General features: G+C 40.9%; 2 protein-coding genes across 2 annotated transcripts; one reads left to right on the forward strand and one right to left on the reverse strand.

The window, feature by feature from the left end:
* LOC109824125 (putative nuclease HARBI1) lies at positions 1,631-3,221 on the reverse strand. The gene has a single exon (XM_020390651.1). It carries the CDS (start codon positions 2,998-3,000, stop codon positions 1,657-1,659), a length of 1,344 nt encoding a protein of 447 aa, XP_020246240.1. The 5' UTR covers positions 3,001-3,221; the 3' UTR covers positions 1,631-1,656.
* LOC109823304 (glutathione S-transferase T3-like) lies at positions 3,891-4,863 on the forward strand. The gene is made up of 2 exons (XM_020389589.1): positions 3,891-4,178; positions 4,258-4,863. The coding sequence occupies exons 1-2, from the start codon at positions 3,891-3,893 to the stop codon at positions 4,861-4,863; spliced, it is 894 nt and encodes a 297-aa protein (XP_020245178.1).

Here is a 25,047-nt window from a genome sequence, read left to right on the forward strand (position 1 = left end):
AACGCTTCCGTTACATAAAAAATTCACAAAATATTTATCACGTTTTTAATCACACTAATAAATTTTTACCGTTACAAAATATTTCTGTTACAAAATATTTATCACATGTTAATTGTTCAAAAATAAAAATTATATTTTAATTATTCAAAAATAAAAATGTAGCAGATTAAGGGCCCCTCAGTCCGGAGCTGCATTCGTGTCCGCAGGTCGTGTGCGCGCGCCACCCGACCCGAACCCGAGCCCGGCCCGGCCGGCGCGCACGTGTGTGGTGTGGAGCATAACCTTTGTTTTCTTCTAGGCATAGGAGAGAAAGGGAAGGCTTATAAAGGGTCTATCTTCCCATCTCTTTTCCAATGTGGGACTAAAGTTTTCCTCTTTTCCTCTACAAACCCAAGTTTTAAGTTACAACTCCAACAATATACATAATTGACAATTCTGGCAGTTCTTTTTATATTTGTAAGAAAGTTTAAACATGTTTCATTTTATATCACAATCATCTTGGTGGCTAATGGTACTAGATTTGTGGTGGCTAATGGTACTAGATTTGATGGACTGATTTTGTTCCAATTGACAACGGAATTAAATCTGGTTCGCACTTGTTTTATTCCTTAATTATTCATGACATTTCTACAAATTAAATTACCAGTTGCTTGAAGACACACCCTTACACTATAGAAGGTAGCCATTCGTTGCTCCTAATATTTTTTTTATTAGCACATATACTTGCAACAGTTGACCTAGATTTCTATTTTATCCTGATACTAAAGAAACCTTAACATCAATATTTCTTGATAGTAATTATATTCCAGTCACAAAAAACTATGCTTATTCATCTAGATTTCCTCGAGACACTGCAGTAGTTAGTGAAGTTGTAAAGTATTTAGCGGAGTCTGAAGATGGCGGAGTAAGTTTGCTTATTCATCTAGATATGACGTCATGATCAAACTGTCATAATTTCCATGAATTCATCGTATTTTAACTGTGTATGTCCTCTTCGCAGGTACTTCTTCCATCTGGGGGTATTTTGACACCAAGAGGTTTGCAAATTCTTGGGCTTGCAGGTTTAGGATCCGGAGGGGGTTTAATTTGAACGTTTACACTACATGTAAGAGTGATTTTTAATCTAATATCTTTATTATTGCCAATTTTGCATCAACGAATTAATATCAGTTTATAAGCCATGCTTGAATTTCAATGAATCCCGGATTGTTGTTAGGGCATCTCCAACCCTTTGCCTCAAAATGGTGCAAATTTTGCACCAAAATGGTGCAAAAGTCACATCTAACAGTAATTCATCTCCAACCCATTGCACCATTTTTTGCACCAAAAAGGAATATTCTCAGTATCTTTCTTTTTATCTACTTTTATATGATTATTTTTTATTCCCTATATTTTTAACTATTTCAACAATTAACCCCACATATCAAATTTTATTTTTTCACATATTTTCCAAACAAAATGATTTATTATTTAAAAATTAAACTAATAAAACAATAAAATATTATTTTATTAATTAAAATAACTTGATTGCTAAAATATTATATTTTTATTATTGATATTGCCAAAATATTACATTCAAGAACACAACAGGAAATAAAATACAAGGAAATAATTAAACATTAACAACAATATAAAAATTACAAATTTAGTATGCACTTAACTATCTGAATTAGTGTATTCCTCCCATAGATGATCTATCAATGCATTACGAAGCGCAATATGGGCATCTTTATCCTTGATTTTTCCGTAACGTGCAATAAATTGAGTAAATCTTGTAGTTTCATCTGCTACCATATCAACTTCTGGTGTTGGTGCTTCCCTCACTTCTTGAATTGGTGCATAAAGATCACGTTCATCCTCGATTATCATATTGTGCATAATAATGCATGCAGTCATTATGTCATGTAATACATGTTTTTTCCAAAAACGTGCTGATCCTGCCACGATTGCAAATCGTGATTGGAGAACTCCGAACGCACGTTCTACATCTTTTCTACATGCTTCCTGTTTCATGGCAAAATATTTTTTCTTCCTACCTTGTGGCTGTTGGATTGTTTGTACAATAGTAGCCCATTTCGGATATATACCATCAGCTAAATAATAACCCATATTATACTCTTTTCCTTGAATAACATAGTGAGCGGGAGGAGCAATACCTTGAGCTAGGTTAGAGAAAAGATTAGATGACTCCAGCACATTGATATCATTATTGGTGCCTGGCATACCAAAATATGCGTGCCATATCCAAAGATCATAATCTGCCACAGCTTCGAGGATAATAGTTGGTGACCCACTACGTCCTGTGTATTGCCCAGACCATGCTGTTGGACAATTTTTCCATTTCCAATGCATACAATCAAGACTTCCTAACATTCCTGGAAAACCACGTTTTTTTCCAATATAGAGTAGCCTAGCAATATCGTTAGCGTTAGGTGTTCGTAGATACCGCTCTGCGAATATTTCCACCATAGCACGACAAAATTTTGTCATACTTTCAATTGCTGTTGACTCACCTATTTTAACGTATTCGTCCGTAGCATCAGCTGGTAGACCGTATGCCAACATGCGAAAAACAGCTGTTACTTTCTGTAACGGTGATAATCCCATTCTACCAAGTCCATCACTTCGTTGTTGGAAGTAATAGTCATGATCTTTCACTGCATCAACAATACGAAGGAACAAACTTCTTGACATCCGATATCGACGACGAAACATATCTTCTCCAAAACGTGGATTATCGGCAAAGTAATCTATGACCAAATTCTGATGCGCATTTTCTCGATCGCGGTTGATCACTGCATGACCAGGAATCGAGCCACCATGGATCGGTTGGTAGTTGTGTTGACGTAAATTGTTAACGAGGATCATGTTGTTGTTGATGTACTCACAAATTACTTCTTCGGTTTCATCAATCTCTGCAATGATATTGGACAGAAAATTATCATCATCCGAAGATGAAGATGATGATAAGTATGATGGACCTCCAACATCGAAATTCATTTTTGAAGTAAGAAAAGAATGACTGAAGTATGCAGAAATGGAGAATAATAATTTTAACACAACAATGAGTAATTGTGTGGATGTACCTAATCTAGTATGCTATTTATAAAACTTTGCTTAGCTGTATACATTGAACAATGTGTAAAGTTGAGCTGATTTTAGGAAATGCTTTCCAGCTGTTATCAATTTGTCACAAAATTCAAATTTGCTTTTAGCTGTATACGTTGGATAATGTGTAAAGCTGACCTGATTTCAAAAATTGATTCCCACTCGTACAAAGCTTTCACACAATTCAAGGAGAGCTGAGCTGTGTATACGTTGGACAATGTGTAAAGCTGACCTGATTTTAAAAATTGATTCCCACTCGTACAAAGCTTTCACACAATTCAAGGAGAGCTGAGCTGTGTATACGTTGGACAATGTGTAAAGCTGATCTGATTTCAAAAATTGATTCCGACTCGTACAAAGCTTTCACACAATTCAAGGAGAGCTGAGCTGTGTATACGTTAGACAATGTATAAAGCTGACCTGATTTCAAAAATTGATTCCCACTCGTACAAAGCTTTCACACAATTCAAGGAGAGCTGAGCTTTGTATACGTTGGACAATGTGTAAAGCTGACCTGATTTCAAAAATTGATTCCCACCGACAACGTTGGATAATGTGTAAAGCTGATCAGTTTGTACAAAATGATTCAATTTCAAATGTTGACCACCGACAAATTCAAACCAACCGCAAATTCAAATTCAAATTCAAATTCAAATTCAAACAAAAAAAACAAATTTGGATTGGCTATAAATAACATTCACGGTTTCTACTTCAAGCCACCCAATTCGAAGTATTTCTTCAAAGTATTTCTGATCTCCAAACCAACCGCTTTTTACAAAAAAATGTCTGTTCGATCAACTGGGTACACGGTTACTGAAGATGTGCTCCTTTGTCAAGTATTCTTGGATATTTCTCAAGACCCTATTATCGGTAGAAACCAGTCTCGAGATGCATTTTGGTCTCGTGTGGAGGACAAATACAATGAACTTCGAGATCAGCATTTTGAGATGCGTACGAGCCGATCAATTCGTTCTCGAATGGAAATTATAAGTAATGAAGTAAGGAAATTGAATGCGTGCTTGAGACAAGTAGAGAATCTGAATCCAAGTGGTGCTTCAGATGAAGATATTGTAAGTATTCTATTAATTATCGTTTGAATTTTATTATTATTGTTGAAATACATAACTTGATGTTCACTATAATTTACAGTTAGTTCGAGCAAAGATGTTATTTATGCAAGAACCGAAGTACAAAAAAGGTTTCAAATTTGATCATGTCTGGAATATGGTTAAAAATTTCGAAAAATTCAAAGATGATGTCCCCACAGCAAGACAAGTTGGTCGAAGACAATCCCAAAGTGTGAACTTCGACTCGTCACAATCAGATAATCCCACTCCGGAATCTCCTATATCAACATCTCCTGGATTGTCATCATTTACTCCATCTGAACGACCTATTGGGGTAAAAAAAGCTAAATTGAAAAGGAAAAATGATGATCATGAGTCAAGTGTAGTGGACTCCATCGAGACCTCCAACAATCGACTTATAGACAGGTTAGACAAGGCGAGCTTGGACAGGCAAGAAGCATTTGATATCGAACGAGAAAAGATAGCCATGAAAAAAGATAGAGATGAATGGAAAATTATAATGAAAGATTTGAATTCCATTGCTGATCCAAACGTGCGTGAGTACGTTCGAGCTCAACAGATTAAAATAATACAAAAAAGAAATCAACAAGAACAAGGGTATGCTTCTAATTTTGGCAATTATTTTAATGATATTGGACACTCTGGCCCCGATCTACCAGATTATTGAGAGTTGCTTGTCCATCTCAGGAAATGTTCCATGTTTAGTTTGTATTTTATGTTTTATTTTAATGAAGTTTTATATTATGTGTGTCAGTTTTTATATGTTATGTATTTCAGATATGTAATTTATATTTGAATTATGTATTATGATTGCTCTTTAATGAAGTTTTATATTATGTATGTCTAGATTTTAATATTATAATTAATAATAATGTCTGTTAAATTTTAGCATTTTTTTAATTTAAAAAAACCATAATTTATTTTGTCCACATTATACAATTGGGGTGAAATTATAAAATTTAAATATTATTAGGGTTGTTTTATATATTTAATAAAACAATTGGGGACAAATTGTAAATATATAAAAGTATGAGGTTTAAAAAAAATTGAAAAATAAAAAAAAACAGTGCGACGCCAAATATAGCGTCGCGCTGTTCATCCCGTCAAAATGCGGCAACAAATGCCGCTCGATTGGAGCTCCCACGCAGCGGCATTTTCCCTTTTCGCCTCAAAATGCCGCTGCGTTGGAGATGGTCTTAGAACAATCTATCGATCACAACTTTCAATCAGTTTGTTGAAGGTTCCATTTCTGCTGTGTAATTATCAGTTTATTACTTTCTATAGGACCTCCAATGATGATCTTTTGCTTACTCTTTGGTTTTTATTTCTTTTCTTTACATGAACAGCTCTAATAGCAGCTGATGGATGGGATGCTGCGGCCCCTCCGCCAGCAGGTCTTGCTGCTGCTGTTCCTTCTGCCGGCATTCCAGCTGCTGGGTGGGAAGCTGCACCTGCTGCCGCTGGCTGGGAGTGAAAAACCACTTTTGAGTTGATTCCATTTTCACTTGAAGTTCTGTTAGATAGAAATTGTTGAGTTCGAATTTAAATAGTTAATTGTTTATTTAAGTTTTTGACTTTCGGCATCTAAACTGTTAGCTTCGATAGTTGTAGTATCTTTTTTCCCTCCTTGAGAACATGAACAAGAGTAAATTTTGGTAATTTATATTTTCCTACTCTTTAATTTGTCGTTGGATATATTATCTACATGAAAGTGTTGTCCTAGAATATTGAAGCTAAAATGTCTGCCAATAAGATCAGGATCTCAATTGGCTGAACTCAATCACTGGTTCTTGCTTTGAATTTGATACTCCTATCTTGCTTCGCTTCATGGTTATTTGCTTCTAATTGAAGCTAAAGTTTGCAGAAAACCCCCTGAAAGTTTGCAAAAACTCCTAAAAGTTTACCAAAAACCCCTTATAATTTTACACTTTACAGAAAACCCCCTAAAAGTTTGCAAGTAGATCCTTAAAACTTACATATATATAAAAGGATCATAACTAAATGAGTTATTGGATCACCCATGAACCACCCATTTAGTAAATAGGTAGATAAGAAGACCCATTTAGCAAATGCTAAATGGGTCATAAATGATCAAGTGGTCATAAATGTGCCCACCCAATTATGACCCAACCAAGACCCAACCAAAACCACCCATTTGACATCCCTTAGCACTATTAATTTTTTAGAGTGTTTCGCGAAATTGTAACTTCGCCTCCCAATTTGAGGGCTCAGAACCAGTCGCCGCATGCATGCGACCAGTCTGATAGTATGAGTGGTGATTATTTTAATGTTATGGGTTTACAAAGCCTTAAGGGTTACTTTGCAAGTTGCAAACAAGAGGGGGCAAAGTGCAAAACTGCTCTATCAGTCACAGTGTACTTGTTATGGCAAGAAAGGAACTTCAGAATCTTTCAACACAAAGCTCGAGAGCCTGAAATCTTGTTTCTTGCAGTGAAGATCTCCATTTATTCCAAAGTTTTGAATGAAAAATTCATCTTCATATGAAAGAGAAACTTGAGAAATTGTAATATGAGCCTTATGAGATAGTTGATTGCCAGACATTGCTCTGGAATATTTGATGTACTTCACAACTCCATATTTGGTATATGAATAAAATTTATTTCATTGAAAAAAAAATTGCATAACTGCACATATGAAGTTTGCAGATAAGCAAGTCCACGGGTTGGGATATTTTTCTAAAGGCATTCATTCATATGCATGTGCAATTGGATAGAATTGGGCTGATGTCATTTCTATATGTAGAATTTTAGGTTCGTAATTTGACGTGCCCCCTAATTACAAAAGCCTTTAGCAAGCTACATTCAAACGCGCACAAACACATTGCAGAATACAAGCACACTGTAGATAAAAAATCACGCAAAGCCCATTCCAGAAGCCCAAAATTTATAAGTACCTAAGTAAGAGAATTTGGGTCTAATGGATAACAGATTTTGATTTGAATAAACCGAATCCAAGCAAACTGACCTAAAAAATCCCAGAGGTCTCGGCTCGGAAATTCTGTCTTTTGTGTGCTTTCTTTTGGAATTTCTCCTGTTATAACTTTTAAATCCAGCTCAACACGTCACATTCAATTTTACTTTTGTTTCTTCTCAGTTGATACGATGTTTTCTCAAAACCCTGATTGTGCAATTTTTACCCCTTCCAATTCCCTTATGTTTTTCATTATATGCAACATATATATACCATTGTTTTATTATTAATTTATATTCCTACGCACTTTATTTATTTAATTATATTTATTAATTTATTTTTTTAAATCTAACGATGCAAGAAGGTATGAAGCTAGCGCAACAAGAGGGGTATATATTTATGATGGGTAATGGAGACAAATCCAAAGCAATTAGTTAAGCGATTTGAAGACTGTCATTCTCCTTTTCACCCTATGATGAATTTTATAACCGATACGCATGTACTTCAATTGTAGAAATGGCGGACTCAGCGACCAAGTTCAAAAAATTTAAAGCAGAAACATTTTGGGTGTTGTCCAGTCGACCGCGAGGTAAGTCCGGTCGACCAAAAACGTGCATGGCTACAAGTCGATTTGATGAACTCTGCCCGGTCGACCGCGAGTTACTTCTGGTCGATCGAATTTGTTGTCCGGTCGACCGAAGATTCATGTCGGTCGATCGATACAGGATATTTTACAGGGTGAGTTTTTGTTGTTCTGGTCGGTTGACCGGACCACATGTGTGGTCGACCGGATCGGGATTTTGGGCCTGATTGCGGTTTTCTATTCTATATGGGATTGATGTTTGATATAAATAGCAACCACGTTTTAGGGTTTCTTTAGAGCAGTCAATGGTTTGTTTTTTAGCATAGAAAAGCGAGTTTTTTTTAAGCTATTGGTTAGGGTTTTGTTTGAGAGATTGAGAGCTTTGTGTGAGAGACTAGTTTGTGGATTTGTAATCTCTATTTGTACACTTCTTCTCTATTAGTGAAAACACATCCCCTTCTTGCCCCGTGGACGTAGGCAACTTGCCGAACCAAATAAAATTCGTCTGTTTGTGTTTGTGCCGTTATTTTTTATCTTGTGTGACCTTCTCTCGGCCTTTGCGTGGATTTCCTCGAATCCCAACAAGTGGTATCAGAACTTTGGCTACGCTTAGGTATTGGTGGACGAGTAGATCGCTTTGGAAGCTCGTCTAGGGTTTCAATTGGAAACAAATGTGTGATTTTTATTATTGTGGATCTTGTTTTCTGTCGTGTGGGGGTGAGGTCTTTTGGAGGCTCTTGTTAGGGTTTCAGTTAGAGGTAAAAATCTACCTTTCTCGTAGTTTGAATCTATTTCTTTCAGTTTATTCTGCATTGGTTTGTTGGTGCTTTGAGGAAGATGCCTGAGAAAGAAGGAGTTGTGAAGGGTACTTCTGGTGTGAAAACCGTCTAAAGTTTGAATATTCACTCTATGAAGATAGACGTGAAGAAGTTTAATGGTACTAACAATTTTGGTCTTTGGAGATGTAAAGTCTTGGATGCACTCAACGCGCAAAATTTAGAGGACACATTGGAGTTGGACGGGAAACCGGACGACATTGAGGAGAATGTTTGTAAGAAGATGAATTGAACGGCGTGTGGTGTGATTAGGTCTTGTTTAATGCAAGATTTGAAATATAATGTGATCAATGAGACTTCGGCAAAGAAGATTTGAGAGATCCTAGAGGGCAAATATTTGACAAAGAGTGTGAAAAACCGCTTGCATTTGAAGAGGAGGCTTTATCGCTTCCAATTGAAGAAGGGAACTCCCATTGGTGATCACATGAACCACTACACGAAGTTTCTTGCGGATTTGGCGAATGTGGATGTTATGATTGAAGATGAGGACAAGACGTTGTTATTGTTGAGTTCCTTGCCTGACGAGGAATATGACACATTTGTTCTTACTCTTATTAATGGGAAAGCATCTCTTTTGTATAGTGAGGTCACCGCTGCACTTGTGAATTATCAGCTTAGGAAGAAGGATAAGGAGTAGCGGTGGCATTGGTCGTAAGAGGGAAGAGTCCAAACCATAGTAGGAGATCATAGTCTAGAGGAGCACACCCTGCAGTTGGTAAGAATTAGTGTGTCTTTTGTAAAGAAGATGGACATTGGAAAACCGAATGCCCAAAGTTGACAGATCGAGCCGGGAAGAATAAGGGGAAAGCTATTCAACCTTCAGAGGTGAATGTTGCCAAGGCTAGTGGCGACAATTAATATTCGGATTCTTCAGGCTATTCGTGCCCTGCACTACCGTCAGTTTGTGTTGTCGGCTCTACAGAATGGATGTTGGATTCGGGTGCTTCTTACCACATTTTTCCTAGGAGGGATTAGTTCTCCAGCTTTGAGGAGTTGGAAAGAGGGGATGTCGTGTTCATGGGTAATGATCATGAATGCCCTATTGATGCTATCGGTATCGTTCATATTAGGATGTGTGACGGGGTGATTCGGGAGTTGGATGAAGTGATGTTCGTTCCGCAGTTGAAGAAGAACATCATTTTACTTGGAGTTTTAGAGACAACAAGCTATCGGGTGACCTTAGAGGATGCATCTTTGAAGATCACATTTGGGTTCATGATTGTGATGAGGGGTGTCAGAAAGAAGAATTTGTACTATTTGATTGGAAGCACGGTGATTGGTGGAGAGCTGACAACTTCTTTGGATTTAGCTAGACTGTAACTGTTCGCGGGAAAATTCGTTGCTTTCTTCATTGATGTCATTGCTATCTTGAATAACAGTTTTTCGGTTACAGAAGATCCGGTCTTTTTTAGATCCGGTTACAATGAAAATCAAAAATAAAGAAAATCAAAAATTACAACTTTTTATCCTTGTGAACAAATCGCGAGCTCCTGTTATTCGGTCACTCGCTTTGGTGGGTTGTTTGCTTGCGCCGGGGTTGTTTGCCGTGGACCACCGCGCGATCTAGATCCGGACAGATCTACGCAGTATAACGGGTATTATTCCACGAATGAAATAATAGCCGGGGAGGATTGATTCACCAAGGAAACAATCGTCCGAGTCTCGGGATCTAAGACCAAGCTTAGATCCGGAGTGTGACAACGTAGATCTGAGATCTGGATCCCCTCGAACTCCTGCCTTTTTTGTGATGCGGGTGCTCGCCGAGAATCAGATCCGAACGTCCAAGTCTTCAAGCCTTTAAGAACTCCAAGATGAGGTCTCAATCCGGCAGAGTTTCGGCTCTCCAAAAGTTCTTCCAAAAAGTCCCCCAAAATGATGAACGACCCCACCTATTTATAGGCAACCAGATTTGTGCATTTGGCACAGATCTGGGCGGCCACCTCAGGGTGGCTCGGCTCATGCCGAGGTCGTTCACGTGCGGTTCGTCAGCTTCGTAGCCTTGTTAATCCGCTTCGTTGCGTGTCACTTGGCTTCGGTGTTGTGGACTGACGTTCGTGCTTAGATACGTCGCCCGATGGTTCATTAGTTCGTGTTGAGCCGTGTTAAGGGACCTATAAGCAATTTTATATGCCTACAGATACCCCCTCCAAAGTTTTCCAGTCTCGTTCTTTTATAGAGGAGTCTGGAATACTTTGGATATGATTGTCCCAACCTTCAATCGGTGTAACGGGCTCTTGGAATAGCTTCTATTCTCGATTCCTTCAATCCTCCAGGCTATTCGGTGCTTTGTCGAATACTTGAGAGGGTTCCGGTGCTGCATTTATTGTCTGACCGTTGACGGAATTTTGAATTTGAAGTCGATTCTTGATTTCCTGGCTTTTTAGCTCGAGTTAGTTGCTTCAACATGAAATTGACCATCGGTTGACGGCTTTGAATCTTCATTGTGACGCATTGTCCGGCGTTTAACACAGTTTATACTCGTAAGTATTTTAGAGTCTACACAGTTTAAGCTCTTAAGGAGTTGGAGCGGGGAGGTCTAGTTTATACTCATACACTCCTGGGAGTTATGTTGAGTTATCCTTAAGAATATTTTTAGAAAAATATTCTCCAGAAACTTCTCAACAAAGAGGAGGGAATAGTTTATACTCGTATACCTTATTGGAGTATTCTTTAGGTTCGAATAATCTGAACCGGCCCAAAAAAAATGTGCCAAAAAGGCAGTATTTGGGTTCAAAAATCTCTCCGACCCTTCCAAATATATGGTAGAGGGGTTAAATAGGTGAAGGACTGAACCGTAGGTTGATCAAAAGCCGTTTCAATGCTTAATTCAGTTCCAATTTGAATTCTGGTTCAAGTTTGGTTCAAACTGGTTCAATTTGGCTCAAACTGGCTCATTCTGGCTCAATCTGGCTCAATTTGGCTCATTCTGGTCTGGTCTGGTCCAGCCAGGCTCAATCTGGCTCAATTTGGCTCATTCTGACTCAATTTGGCTCAACCTGGCTCATTCTGGCTTGGTCTGGTTCAGCCCTGGTCTGGTCTGGTTCAGCCAGATCTGGTTCAAGGCTATAAAAGAGGTTTTTTCTCTTTTTTTTTCTTTTTCTTTTTCTTTTCTTTTCTCCCTAGGGCCGGCCGAACCCCTCCCCCTCTTCTCTTGATTTCTCTTCCCTCGAGCACCCATTCTCTTTCAAACCTTGATATTTGTCTTAGATCTGGCTTTCCTTTGAATCTTGGACTGAGGAATCTCCCAAAATCTCCAAATAAAAAGTTTCTCTCAGGCCCCTCGAGCGTGTGGTTCAAGTTTCCTTAAAGGTCTCGCCTTTATTTGTCTTGGATCTGGCTTTCCTTTGAATCTTGGACTGAGGAATCTCCCAAAATCTCCAAATAAAAAATTTCTCTCAGGCCTCTCGAGCGTGTGGTTCAAGTTTCCTTAAAGGTCTCGCCTTTATTGGATTTTGGGCTTTTCTTCAGGTAAATCCTCCGCCATCTTGATCTATTTCATGTTTGATCTAGTATATGGAGTCGCGGGATAATATATAAGGGTTGAGGGTGTGATTTGATGCCTCAAACTTGCCTTTTTTTGGGGTAAAAATGGGATTTTTCCTTTTCTAGATCTGATCCTTCAATTTACCTTGCAGGTTTCTATGTCCCGTATGGCGAAGGGTCAATCCTCTACCATGCCGACTGATGGCGCGCCTCCCTCTTATGCCGGTGAGCCACTTTTTTCTAAAAATTTACAAATTAGTCCATTTTTTCTTGGAAATCTGCAAATTGGTCCTTTTAAACCACATGTTGTTCTCCTTGGTGAGGCAATCGGGAAGAGCCTTGATTCTCCTTGGTGAGGATCGACGCTTCGAAGATAGAAATTTTACAAATTAACCCTCTTTTTTCTGAAAATTTGCAAATTGGTCCTTTTAACCCCACGTTGTTCTCCTTGGTGAGGCAATCGGGAAGAGCCTTGATTCTCCTTGGTGAGGATCGACGCTTTAAAGATAGGTTTTGCTTGGTCAAAACCATATCTCAAAATAAAGGGGGCGTTTTGACGCTGCATTGTGTTTTATAAGGCAGGGATATATTGTCGATATGCCCTATCTTATAAATGCACAATGTGGCCAAACCGTCTCACCCTTTATAAGGTAATGACTCTATCTTACCGATTTGTAAGATGAGTTCAACTTCCTTTTATACCTGAAATTAACAAACACTTAATTGCTTGTGACTGAGCTCAGGCGTCAGGCCGTGACACGGGAGATGTCGTGGTGCTTGACGGAGGAGCATGAGAGCGTCCATTGCAGCTACATCACTCATCAGGCGTTTCCTGGCTCGAGCAGAAGTCACATCACCGGATTGCGTCCCGGAGTACTGGGGCTGGACGCACCACCACATAACGAGTTCTTCGCCACTGCTTCTACCTTGAGGAATCGCCTCGCTGCTTTAGGACGGGAGATGCCTGCGACGCGTCACAGGATTTATGGTTGGGTCCATTCTTTGGACAAGTTTTGGTGGACCCGTATGACGACGTATGTCTTGAGCCGATGGGGCGAGGAGTTGCACGCTTGTGGTTTATATGCAGCCGTTCGTGCCACCATGGATGGCTTGCCTGTCAGCGCAAGGCATTTCTGCGCTTTGTTCGAGCTTTATAATCCAGATTCGAACACTTTTCTGACCCGGCAAGGGGAATTGGGCTTGGCTCTTCACGAGATGCACAGGATTTCTGGCTTACCCATGGGACAGATGTTGTATCAGGAATACTTTCCCTCCAACCATGAATTAAGTCTGCTGAAGGATCGTATGCCCGATCGCTACGAGACTCTATGGGATCTCACTTGTCACTATCATATAGCTTTGGCGCAGTCTGAGCCTTTAGCAAAGAGGACTAAGACATTCGTGAGTCTGAAGCAGTTTGCCAATTATTTGTTCAAGAATCTGGAGAGTAATTCTGGCGAGGCTATTTGTGAGTTGGCCCCACTTACTCCCTCAGGGGTGAACATTCTGATGAAGAAGATTGACGCTCATTCTTATACCACTAGCAGTTCTGAGGGTGGTTTTCCTGCAGGGACCAAGTTCAAATCATTCTTGTGGCATGCTACCGCACCGATTCGACCCATGACCCTTCTTGCCGGTTTCCTCGCTATTTGGTTAAAGAAATGTGTGGTCTCATACCAGTCTTGTGACGCTCTGCCCTTGGAAGTACTCTATCCAGCAGTTCAGCTTGCCTACAAGAAAGAAATCTCACTTCTTCCGGTGATGGTGGCTAGCATTCACCGAGGGCTTCGACAGCTTTCTGGTGCCTTTACACGGAAGGAAAAGGACTCGCCGACTTAGATTCCCACCCTTAAGACAGAGCTCCCGTACACTTACTTGATGGCTTGGTTTGTCCTTCACCGTCCCGATATGATGTCGGTACCGAGCGCCACAGATCATTCTGTTCCTTTACTACAATTGCTTGAGAACGAAAAGTGGGAGGGGCGCGGATTTTCTGACGTCAGGCAGCAGCTGCAGGTCCACAAGTGTTGGACATTTTCCACTTGCTTTCCGCAGTTCTCCGGCCGATACGGCGATAGTTTGACTGATGAGGAGAGGCCGAGAGAGTTATCGAACTCACTTGGACATCGGGTGCTTTAACTGGCTGGTAAACATTAGGCTAGGTTATTTGACTTTTCGGGTGAGGGATCAGTGCTTCATAGAGCCATATCTACCATGTCGATTCGCTCGTCAGTTTGGCTACGATCAGCTTTACATCGGGAATCCTCGTCAGCAGCTTCGGGCCCAATCTTTTCCTTCCATCTTCTAGGAATATTGAAACTGACTATGGTTTGATGTTTCAGGGACCACAGTTGACCAGGATGAAGAGTTCCGTCCTCCTCCCCAGGCGAGACCTTCGATTATTGTCCCTGCTGCTAGGCGGAAGAGATTAGCCCGCAAGCCGCGTGCAGCTCCTCGAGCATCTGATATGGACTTGGTTGGTGATGATCCTGCTAGTGACGGAGGTAACATCTACTCTCTAAACCACCTTCTTGGTTATTAGGAACATTGACTCATGCTTTTCCATCTCTGTATAGGAGAGCGTGGAGAGAGCGAAATGAGTCCCGATTCCGTTCCTGTGTCTCCTGGTGAGCCTGACCCGCTGCCCCAGTTTACTAGGCCTACAGGGGTTGCCGACGTCAGGGAGGATAGCAATGTAGGACCGGATTCCGCAGATCCAGGTACATCTACTATTGACAATGTATCTTTTAGATGGTATACAAAAGAATTTGTGCATCCTCTAATCATCTCTGTACCCTTGCTTCTTCAGATAACCTGCAGGAGGCATACGTGGATTTTGGGAATAAAGAGGCTAACACATCCATGAGGGGTAACTCATTTCTGTTGGTTGTAGTCTCTTTATTCTTCTTTGGTACTTATATTCTTTTACATCAGATTTCTCCATTGATGATTTTGACGAGGAAGGCTTGATAGCGGACACTCCTACACTCCACTTCATGTATAGCTCTCCTCAGTTTGATGGCCAGTTACCCGGAGATATATTTTCCGAGCCTACGTTCGATAAGAATCTTGAGGATGATTCTTTCGAAGGTATATGCCTCCTCCCAAATTAATTATAGGACTAGCCAATTTTGACTAATGCAGCTATAATGTGATGCCTCTGAGAATTCTGACTTGTATTTAACAGGAGTTTTTGTTGAGAATGACCCCGTTGAGCCGGCTATGGGACCAACTACACCAGTTGATACACCCCCAGCCGTTACACCTCCATCACCCCTAGTGACTCAAGAGGGTATGAATACTATTTATTTACTCTTCAAGGTCTTTTTCTGACGGTTTTATCTTTATTTTATTTATTTTTTTATCGTGCAGGGCCTTCTTCTCGTCTTCATATTCTGGCGAGGGAGTTGTTATCTGATGATGATCCTGAGAGGATTGTCATCTGCATAGAAGTCCGCTCCTTCTTCTCTTTCATGAATGCTATGATTGGCAAGCTTTTCCATGGTGGACTTTCTCTTCGCCAATTCAAGCCTTTCCTTGATTCTAAAGTCAATTTGATAAGGGAAGCGGGACATCCAGATTTAGCACAGGCTATAGTTGATGACCTTGATTGCCTAGAGCATGAGCTTCAGATGTTTCGTGAGCTCCGAGATGCAGGTGCCTCCTCATTTATTGCTGCCGAGCTGGACGCCCGCTTACGGTCATCACGCGAGACTCAGGTTCTTGCTGAGCTCGAGATTCAGATGCAGCGAGGCCGGGTAGATCGAGTTAAGACGAGCCTTGCTACTAAATTATCTTCGCTTGCCGAGCTCGATCTTTCTATTACCTCCTGTGCGACCGAGATAGACCAGCTCAGAAGAACACTCCGTGAAAAGGAGGAGACTCTGGATATTCTTCAGATGACGAAAGCACAGGACCAGCAAACCGGCACTGCTTTATCTGATGAGTTGAGATCCCTGGAGCAGAAGCTAGCCGAGACAGAAGAGATTGCTGCGAGGACTTCAGCCACCACCGAGGAGTCCATCAGGGCTGAACTTAGGCAAGCTTATGATGAGAAGCTTTCTAAGATCAGTCAGCAGATTTTTGGTCATGGTCTTAATGTATGATTTTGTTTGCTGAACATTTTGACTTTTGATTCTCTTAGTGAAACTTGCTTTCGTCTTTATTATGATTCGTCATTCCATTTGAAATGATTGACCACAATACTCATAGGATTTTTGGCAAACCCTCAGCCATCAACGGGTTTGATGAGCCTTTACCGACTACCGTTTGAGTCGGGCTAGCATGCAGATTGTTTAAATCCGTTCGCATGTAACGTTATGCTCGGAGATTGAATTCTCCGAGACTTTCTGCTATGATGTCGAATACATAGACTTCGCCATTGTTACGGGAATAGGCTACCCGGCAACACGTGTTAGGTGTTGACTTTAGGATTTTTGGCTAACCCCCAGCCTTCAACGGATTTGATTAGCCTTTACCGACTACCGTTTGAGTCGGGCTAGCATGCGGATTGTCTAAATCCGTTCCGCATGTAACGTTGTGCTAAAGGAATGAAATCCCTTAGACTTGATGCTACGACTTAGAATACGTAGACTTCGCCATTGTTATGGGAATAGGCTACCCAGCAACGTGTTTTAGACGCTGACTTATCCCTACTTAGGCTTCGGGATAAACTTCCCCAGACTGGTATTCTGGTGTCTTTTTCTATGGCGAAAGACTAAACCAGCGGCGCGTGTTAGGCGTCGGCATATCCTTTCTTAGGATTCAGGATGAAATTCCCCATGCGTGTAAGGCATGGATTCTGGTGTTATTAATAACAACCTGTCACAATGTTGAATATGTGAACGGGTGTTCTTTTTAACGGTTAAGAACTAACCGGCAGCGCGGGTTAAGCGCAGACTTATCCTTGCTTAGGTTTCAGGATAGAATACCCCAGAATCGAACTCTGGTGTCTTTTTCTACGGAAAGAGACTAAACCGGCGGCGCGAGACGCTGACTTATCCCTACTTAGGCTTCGGGATAAACTTCCCCAGAATCAAACTCTGGTGTCTTTTTCTTCGGAGAAAGACTAAACCAGCGACGCGTGTTAGGCGTCGGCATATCCTTTCTTAGGATTCGGGATGAAATTCCCCATACGTGTAAGGCATGGATTTTGGTGTTATTAATAACAACCTGCCACAATGTTGAATATGTGAACGGGTGTTCTTTTTAACGGTTAAGAACTAACCGGCAGCGCATGTTAAGCGCAGACTTATCCTTGCTTAGGTTTCAGGATAGAATACCCCAGAATCGAACTCTGGTGTCTTTTTCAATCGGTAAAAGACTAAACCGGCGACACGTGTTAGGTGTCGACATATCCTTTCTTAGGATTCAGGATGAAATTCCCCATGCGTGTAAGGCATGGATTTTGGTGTTATTAATAACAACCTGCCACAATGTTGAATATGTGAACGGGTGTTCTTTTTAGCGGTTAAGAACTAACCGGCAGCACGTGTTAGGCGCAGACTTATCCTTACTTAGGTTTTAGGATAGAATACCCCAGAATCGAACTCTGGTGTCTTTTTGTGCGGAAAAAGACTAAACCGGCAGCGCGTGTTAGGCGCAGACTTATCCCTGCTTAGGATTCGGGATAAACTTCCTAGGATGAATCCTAGATTGATAGATTCTTAGAAAAGGTTGGTGCGGGAAAGGAAGAATTTTATATTCTATTTCCCGGTCTTCTTTTAGGGTGAAGGCGAACCCGGAAAACAAGGAAGGAAGAATTTTATATTCTATTCCCTGATTCTGGAAAGGAAGAATTTTATATTCTATTTCCAGCGGCAAAAGAAACTAGAAGTGGGATCTCCACTCCGAGAATCTGGAAAATTTAGATAAACTTGTCTTTTATAGGATTGGTTATCTAAATTGGGAAAAAGAGTTCTTCGTTTATCGAAGTGAAGTTTCAGCTTTGGCTAAAACCGTGAGAAGATCATTTAACCAAAGAGAAGAAAAATGAGTTCTTTCGTTTATCGAAAGGAGACTCTGATCTGAAAGGGGGACCTTCTTGTCTATGGAAAGAGTTAAGAGGGTCAGATGGACATTTTTGGTGGAGAAAAATTATTTTGGGTTATCCTCTAGAATATTAAGTGTAATATTCCTCAAGGAACTTCCCGGTAAATGGGTTATCCTGAATGTACTAAGGATAGTACTTTTTCAGGAACTTCTCATTTATTGGCATTAATTGCCTGGCGCCCTCTTGAGTAATCAGGCGATATGCGCCGTTTGAATAGACTGTGTCTATTACAAACGGTCCTTCCCATTTGGGTTCGAATTTACCTTTCTTCTTGGAGGTGAGAATTATTGGTCGGCGAGCTGAGTCTGGAGGTGGATCCGCCGGCACTCGGCAAGCTGGCTAGACCCACTCGAGTACTGTGTACCTACTTCACTGCCTCTCCTGGCCGGAAAGGAGAAAGCATCGTGCTCAAAGCACGCCGGGCGGTCACGCACAGTACAAGTGATCGGACAGACACTTCATCGATCTGCGAACTCATAAATGCGGTTCATTAATGCTGGTCAAATCCACTCGGATAGCAGTCGTTTGTTGCCTCACATATTAGAATGGGCCTTCCCATCGTAGGTGACAGGACATAGAACACAATCCCTGGAATGACCGTTCATGGTATCGAGGAACGGCGAGACGTCTCTGAAGAGGATGTGGTCACATCCCACAATTCAAGGAGAAGTCAAGCTGTCCTTCTTTCATTTAAAAACCCCTTCCAGCACGATGGAAGAGAGGTCGCAAAACTTGGAGAAAAAAAAAGAGTTGAGACCAAGCTGTTAGCAAATCCTTGCATTACAGCACTGCTGCCTAGTTCCGGGCTCCGATCGCCGACGAACCAAGCAGACCCGAACTCCATTGCCCCGAGCTTCTACTGCGAACTGAAGCTCTCCAGCAACCTCATTCAAACGGTCCAAGGGAAGCAGACTCGACCCGACCATCGAGCGAAGCGTCCTATAGCCACCTAAAGTCCCCACACAAAAACAAAGAGGGCCTTCCCTCTGCTTCTGTTGTAAACATTTGATTTGTTAGTTTGTAATAAGCTTTCTCATAAATACAAACGAAACTCCTTTCTTCGGAAGAATCAAATTTTCACCTTACAAGCATCTGCTACGACGTTCACCTTCCTGGGTGACACTGAATCGTGAACTCGTAGTCCTTGATGAACTCAATCCATCACCACTGCCTCTGATTAAGTTCCTTCGGGGAGAAAATATACTTCAGACTCTGGTGGTTTGTGAAAAGCTTGAACTGAACTCCATATAAGTAGTGTCTCAACGCCTTCAGTGCGAATACCACCGCTGCTAACTCCAAATCATGAGTGGGGTAGTTCTGCTCATGCACCCTTAACTACCGTGAAATGTACTCTACTACCCTCTGAGTCTGCATCAAGACACCTCCCAAACCTACTAATGATGCATCCGTGTATATAAAAAATGTCATGTCACTGCTCGGAATAGTAAGAACGGGCGTCGTAGTCAACTTAGTCTTCAAGGTATCAAAGGCTTTCTGGCACTCTATACTCCAAGTGAACTGTACACCCTTCTTCGTATGGCATGTAAGTGGTACTGCAATCTTTGAGAAGTCCTGAATGAACTTTCTGTAATAGACGGCTAACCCTAAAAAGCTACGAATCTCGATAACCGTCTTTAGCAGTTCCCAATCAAGAACTGCTGAAACTTTAGCTGGGTCCACTGCTATGCCTTCTCTGTTGACAACATGGCCAAGAAATCTAACCTCAGAAATCCAAAACTCGCACTTGCTAAACTTAGCATATAGCTGATGCTCCCTCAAAGTTTGCAAAGCCAAAAGTAGATGCTGCTTGTGCTCCGACTCTGATCTCGAATAGATAAGAATATCATCGATGAATACAATCATGAACTGGTCCAAGTATGAACGGAAGAACCGGTTCATCAGATCCATGAATACCAAGGGTGCATTGGTCAACATAAATGGCATGACCAAAAACTCGAAGGATCCATATTGAGTCAGAAATACGGTCTTGGAAATATCCATCTCCCAAACCCGCAACTGATGATAACCAGAACGAAGATCGATCTTCAAAAAATACTACACTCCCTATAGCTGATCGAACAAGTCATCAATCCGAGGCAAAGGATATCTATTTCGGATAGTGACTTTGTTCAACTCACGATAGTCAATACATAATCGCATACTATCATCCTTCTTCTTCACGAAGAGGACCGACGCCCCTACGAAGAATGACTTCGACGAATAAAGCCCTAAGCTAACAACTCATCCAGCTGGGCCTGTAGCTCTCTCATCTCAGTAGGTAACATACGATAGGGTGCTCGGGATATTGGGCCTTTGCCTGGTTGTAATTTAATACAGTACTCAACCTCTCTCACAGGAGATAACCTAGGTATGTCCTGAAAAACATCCTGATAATCTGAGACAACTCTAGTCTCGCATATATCCGTACTCTGATCCTAAAGCATCATCTTCTCGATGTACACCAGTAATGACTCTACAAACTGGTTCCCCTGAGAGGTTGCTACAACTAACTCGGACTCATCGGATACTCGCAAACTAACTATTTTAGCAAAACAGTCGATACTGATATGGTAGGAAGATAGCCAATCCATACCAAGAATGACATCGAATTCTGACATGCTCAACACTATCAAATCAATAACGAACTCAGACTCGTCTAAACCGATAACACACCTCCTACAAATGCTCTCTAAGAGCGACATCTCACCTAGAGGGGTAAGGAACGTCTAGAGGCTGAGCTACGAGCTGAAGTTAATCATAAAAGCATAAGATATGAAAGAATATGAAGCTCCTGAATCAAAAAGAATACGAGCTGGAAAGAAGTTCATGGAGAACGTACCCTCCACTACGGCCTCATTCGCACCATGATCACGAGGAACTACTGCATACACTCTGCCTGTGGCTGAAAACTACTCTGCTGCTAGAGGTGGGGTATATGGGACTACCTACCCCTGAGGAACCTCGTGAACTGCATGAACCTATCCCTCAATCTATGGAATTACCGATGGTGCCTTAACTCTCGTCTGCTGGTCCTAACCTCGGCCCTAAAATCTGTTCAGCTGCTGATTCTGCCCTCTCCCTTGCTGGGCTCCTGCTGGTGCACTGTGACATTCTGATGCATTGTGGCCAAGCTTGTGACACTTAAAAAAAGTACCCTGGAATTTGCGCTGCTAAGGCGCTCTTTGATCCTGCTGGGGTCCTCTCCTATGAGGGCCTTGCTGCTGCTGCTACTGGGGTCCCAAAAAAGGCCTCTTATTCTTGCCCTTATCCTTAGTATTCGTTTCCTTATCCTTGTGGAACATAGCTGACTCATTCTCCTGTGGTGTGGCAGCATCTGCTACCTCTCGTACTGAATAGAACCTCATAGAAACAAGGTATCGGTGAAGGTTAGGACGAAGTCCTGCTAAAAACATCTGTGCCTGGCGTTCTTCCGTCTGCCACATGCCCGTGAAGTGAAGCAAGCTCATAAACTTGCTCTCGAAATCAGCTACTAACATGTCTTCCTGAGACAATCTGGACAACTCGAGCTCTTTCCTGGTCCGTGCCGTGGAAGAGATATACTGCTCATCAAAGAAGTACGAGAAATCCTCCCAGGTGAGGGTCATCCTCTGATCTGGAGTAAACTGGAGCCGATACCATCTCCCTCCATCCCCTTTGAGACTGTAAGATGCCATCCTCTTCTTCTGAACCAAAGTCACATTCAGTATCTCAAGAATGTTACTCACACCCTCCTTCCATTTATGTGCTGCAAGAGAATCTGATGAACCCTAAAACTCTGGTGCCCTCATCTTCTGGTATCTCTCTACTAAGTGGAGCCAAGCCTCCTATTCTGTGGCTTTATCAGCAACTGCCTGTGGGGTGGGAATCCGTGTGCCCTCTGGAAAATCCTCTGCAATGTGAGTAGCTGGTGCAACCGGTGGTGCAAGTACTGGTGGTGGTGGTGTGACATGATTCGTCACGAACTCCTCAAGTGCTGCCATCCTAGCGGCTATGAGAGCCATCAAATCTATCAAGTATTGGGGACCCTTCTGCAGCTCAGGTGGAGCCTGTTGTGGCTCTGCCTGATCAGCTATCCGGGTATGAGGTCTACCACGTCCAGCCATCTCACCATATAGAAGAAGGTTTATAAGTCCTCGAACAAAGCATATAAGAATTTCATATCATATATCATTCACTCAAATACTTTTAATATCACAAAAAAAATTATAATTTTTGAACACGCGTATATAACGTCCTTACTCATTCTAGAATTTCTAGCGGACTCTATACACGGATCTTAAGAAACTCTACTCTAACTCCACGACTCAACACAGAATGATCCTAAGGATACTGGAACTAAAGCTCTGATACCAACTGTGACGCCCCTAGTTTCAATAAGGCTGCAGTCTAAGGTGAAACTAAGAATGTCAAACCTGTTAAGCACTAAACACCATGCTACGACATGCTTCACCATCACAGTCACTACCTATCTAGTAGAATCAACAACAGGTATATGTACAAAACAGGCAAAAAAGAGTATACACAAAGGAAACTAAACAACAGATACTCAGAAGAATAATCACTACCACTGATATAAATGGATAAGTCTCTAAAAATGTAATATCTGAACTGAATATAAATGTCTCGACATAAGAATCAAATGAAATGATATTAAGACACATTGCCTATACAAAACTAGAATAAAAACTCAAATGTTTCATAAATACATCTATTGTGGAGTTCTGACATAAACTACAAGCAAAAATTAAAAATGGTAACTAGAACAACTCCATCAAGATACGGCTCTCCGTGCACCTGGCTCATTACCTGAAAGTGGGGAACAACGAGTGTCAAAACACTATAGCGAGTAACATCTCAACCAACCCCAGGGGGAAGGGCTAGAAAGATAAGAAAATTTCTGATAATACATATAGATAGCCAAACATCGACTGTAAAAATAAAATAGAAGTTTGATGTTTAGAAATTTACAACACGAGCATAGGTACGCCTCCCTTAGCTCAAATTGTAAATAGCTAAGTACCAAATTCAAAAGCTACAACATGGAGTAATAACTCTATCTCCAACCGAAATATCAATGACCTGTCATATGTTAATTACATACCCAACTCGTGGTCTGTAATAAATAAATGTCCAAAGTATGATCTGCAATAGCTTAAAATCCAACAGGAGGATAGTAGTGGATTATAGTCCAACACGAGGACTTTGATGATTATAGTCTAACACGAGGACTTTGATAGCTTATAGTCCAACACGAAGACTTTAATAGTTTATAGTCCAACACGAGGACTTGATAGCTTATAGTCCAACACGAGGACTGTAATATGCAAATAGTGTCATAAATCACATATATATCATTCACCCTCATGCTCCGGTGAATAAATCTAAGACTCATGTCTAAAGTCAACTCATGTATACCAATCTCAGTGTATAACAAACCCATATAACCCAGATATTTTGCCAACCATACAAACCTAAGCACAACAGGACAAAAGCAGAAAAAAATCCCCAAGCGGTCGACCGCCCGCGATTGACCGCCCGCGGTCAACCGTGACTAGAGAAGAAGCTTACTGCTTCTGTGCACGACATGCGGTCGACCGTCATGGTCGACCGCATAAAAGCAGAAACCCTAGTTCAGGTTTCTATTCTATGTGGTTTGATCCACGAACTTTCGTGCGATGTTTATATACATTATCAATCCTTCATACGTGATTTAGCATAACCAGAACATGTGAATTTCAGTCTAATCACTATAGATAAAATGAATCAAATCTTAAACATGTATATTATGTGTCGAAATCTTCAAAAACAAAAAAATCTTTCTTACAAACTCTTGTTAGAAATAAACTCAGATCTAAATCTGTATTAAGAATTTCGTGGGTGAGCTTTATTAACTGAAAACATGTTCTCTTTGTAAAAATACAACATATAGATCTATTTTTATACATATCTAGTATGTTAGACTCACAAATCACATGAAAAATATTATTAAAATATTTAAAAACATGGGTATAGGGTTGGGCGAGATGAAACTCACCTGAGGGATGATGAACAACTCAAAAAAACACTGGAAAAATATCCTCCTACGCCGAAAACTGCTGGATCCCGCTCAAACTCTTAGAAATCTGCCGAAATCACCAATGAGAAGGGGTTAGGGTTTGCAAGAGGGAAGGAGGAGGCTGCTAGGGTTTTCTGTGGTGAACAAGAAGCTCTCACGAATATAATATTATATATAAGCCCACAAACCCAACCCAAAACCTAATAAGACTCGAACTGGGAAAAACTATCAAAACTACATACGGTCGCCCGCCACGATCGACCGCGCAAGAGATAGAAGCTTTCTACTTCTGCTGCGCACCCAACGGTCGACCGCCACGATCGACCGCGTAGGAAATTTCCTATTGGTGCATGTTGTTTGTGTGTTGGTCTTATCACTCAATCTTTCTCATATAAATACACTCGTTTGACTCCCAAACACTTGTTATCACATTCATCTATGATATAAACATATATTTCACAATAAAAAAAAATTCATACACTGTATTTTACGGGGTTTTACATATAAACACTCGACGAACATTGTTCGGAATTATTTGTTAATCATTAAAACTAGATTAGATAGTAGACTCATAAACATGACACCTAACCATCTCCGCTAATTTGATGATGACAAACAATCTACACAAAGAGATATAAGTCATGCATGATATTAAATGAATATACAATATACAACATATGCATGAAAATAAAATACTCACAATCCACTTGTTTCTCCCTCTTTGTCAACATCAAAATAGGAAAAACAATAAGAATAGAGAGCAAAAGCTACCCCTACAAAATATGCATAGACGAGTATAAACATAATATAGGGAAAAATCTCCCCCTATTAAAATGACCCTAGAATGTATGAAATAAAATATTAAGGCATTCATATGTGAGCAAGCATAGATAAAAACGTGCTAAACAAAA

Source organism: Asparagus officinalis, chromosome 9 (genome assembly GCF_001876935.1).
Source record: "Asparagus officinalis chromosome 9, Aspof.V1, whole genome shotgun sequence".
Classification (NCBI taxonomy): Eukaryota; Viridiplantae; Streptophyta; class Magnoliopsida; order Asparagales; family Asparagaceae; genus Asparagus; species Asparagus officinalis.

Coding starts and splice junctions, on each gene's coding strand:
- LOC109824125 (XM_020390651.1), bottom strand. CDS start 3,000: ATGAATTTCGATGTTGGAGGTCCATCATACTTATCATCATCTTCATCT.
- LOC109823304 (XM_020389589.1), top strand. CDS start 3,891: ATGTCTGTTCGATCAACTGGGTACACGGTTACTGAAGATGTGCTCCTT. Junction 4,179..4,257: donor GTGCTTCAGATGAAGATATT/GTAAGTATTCTA, acceptor TATAATTTACAG/TTAGTTCGAGCAAAGATGTT.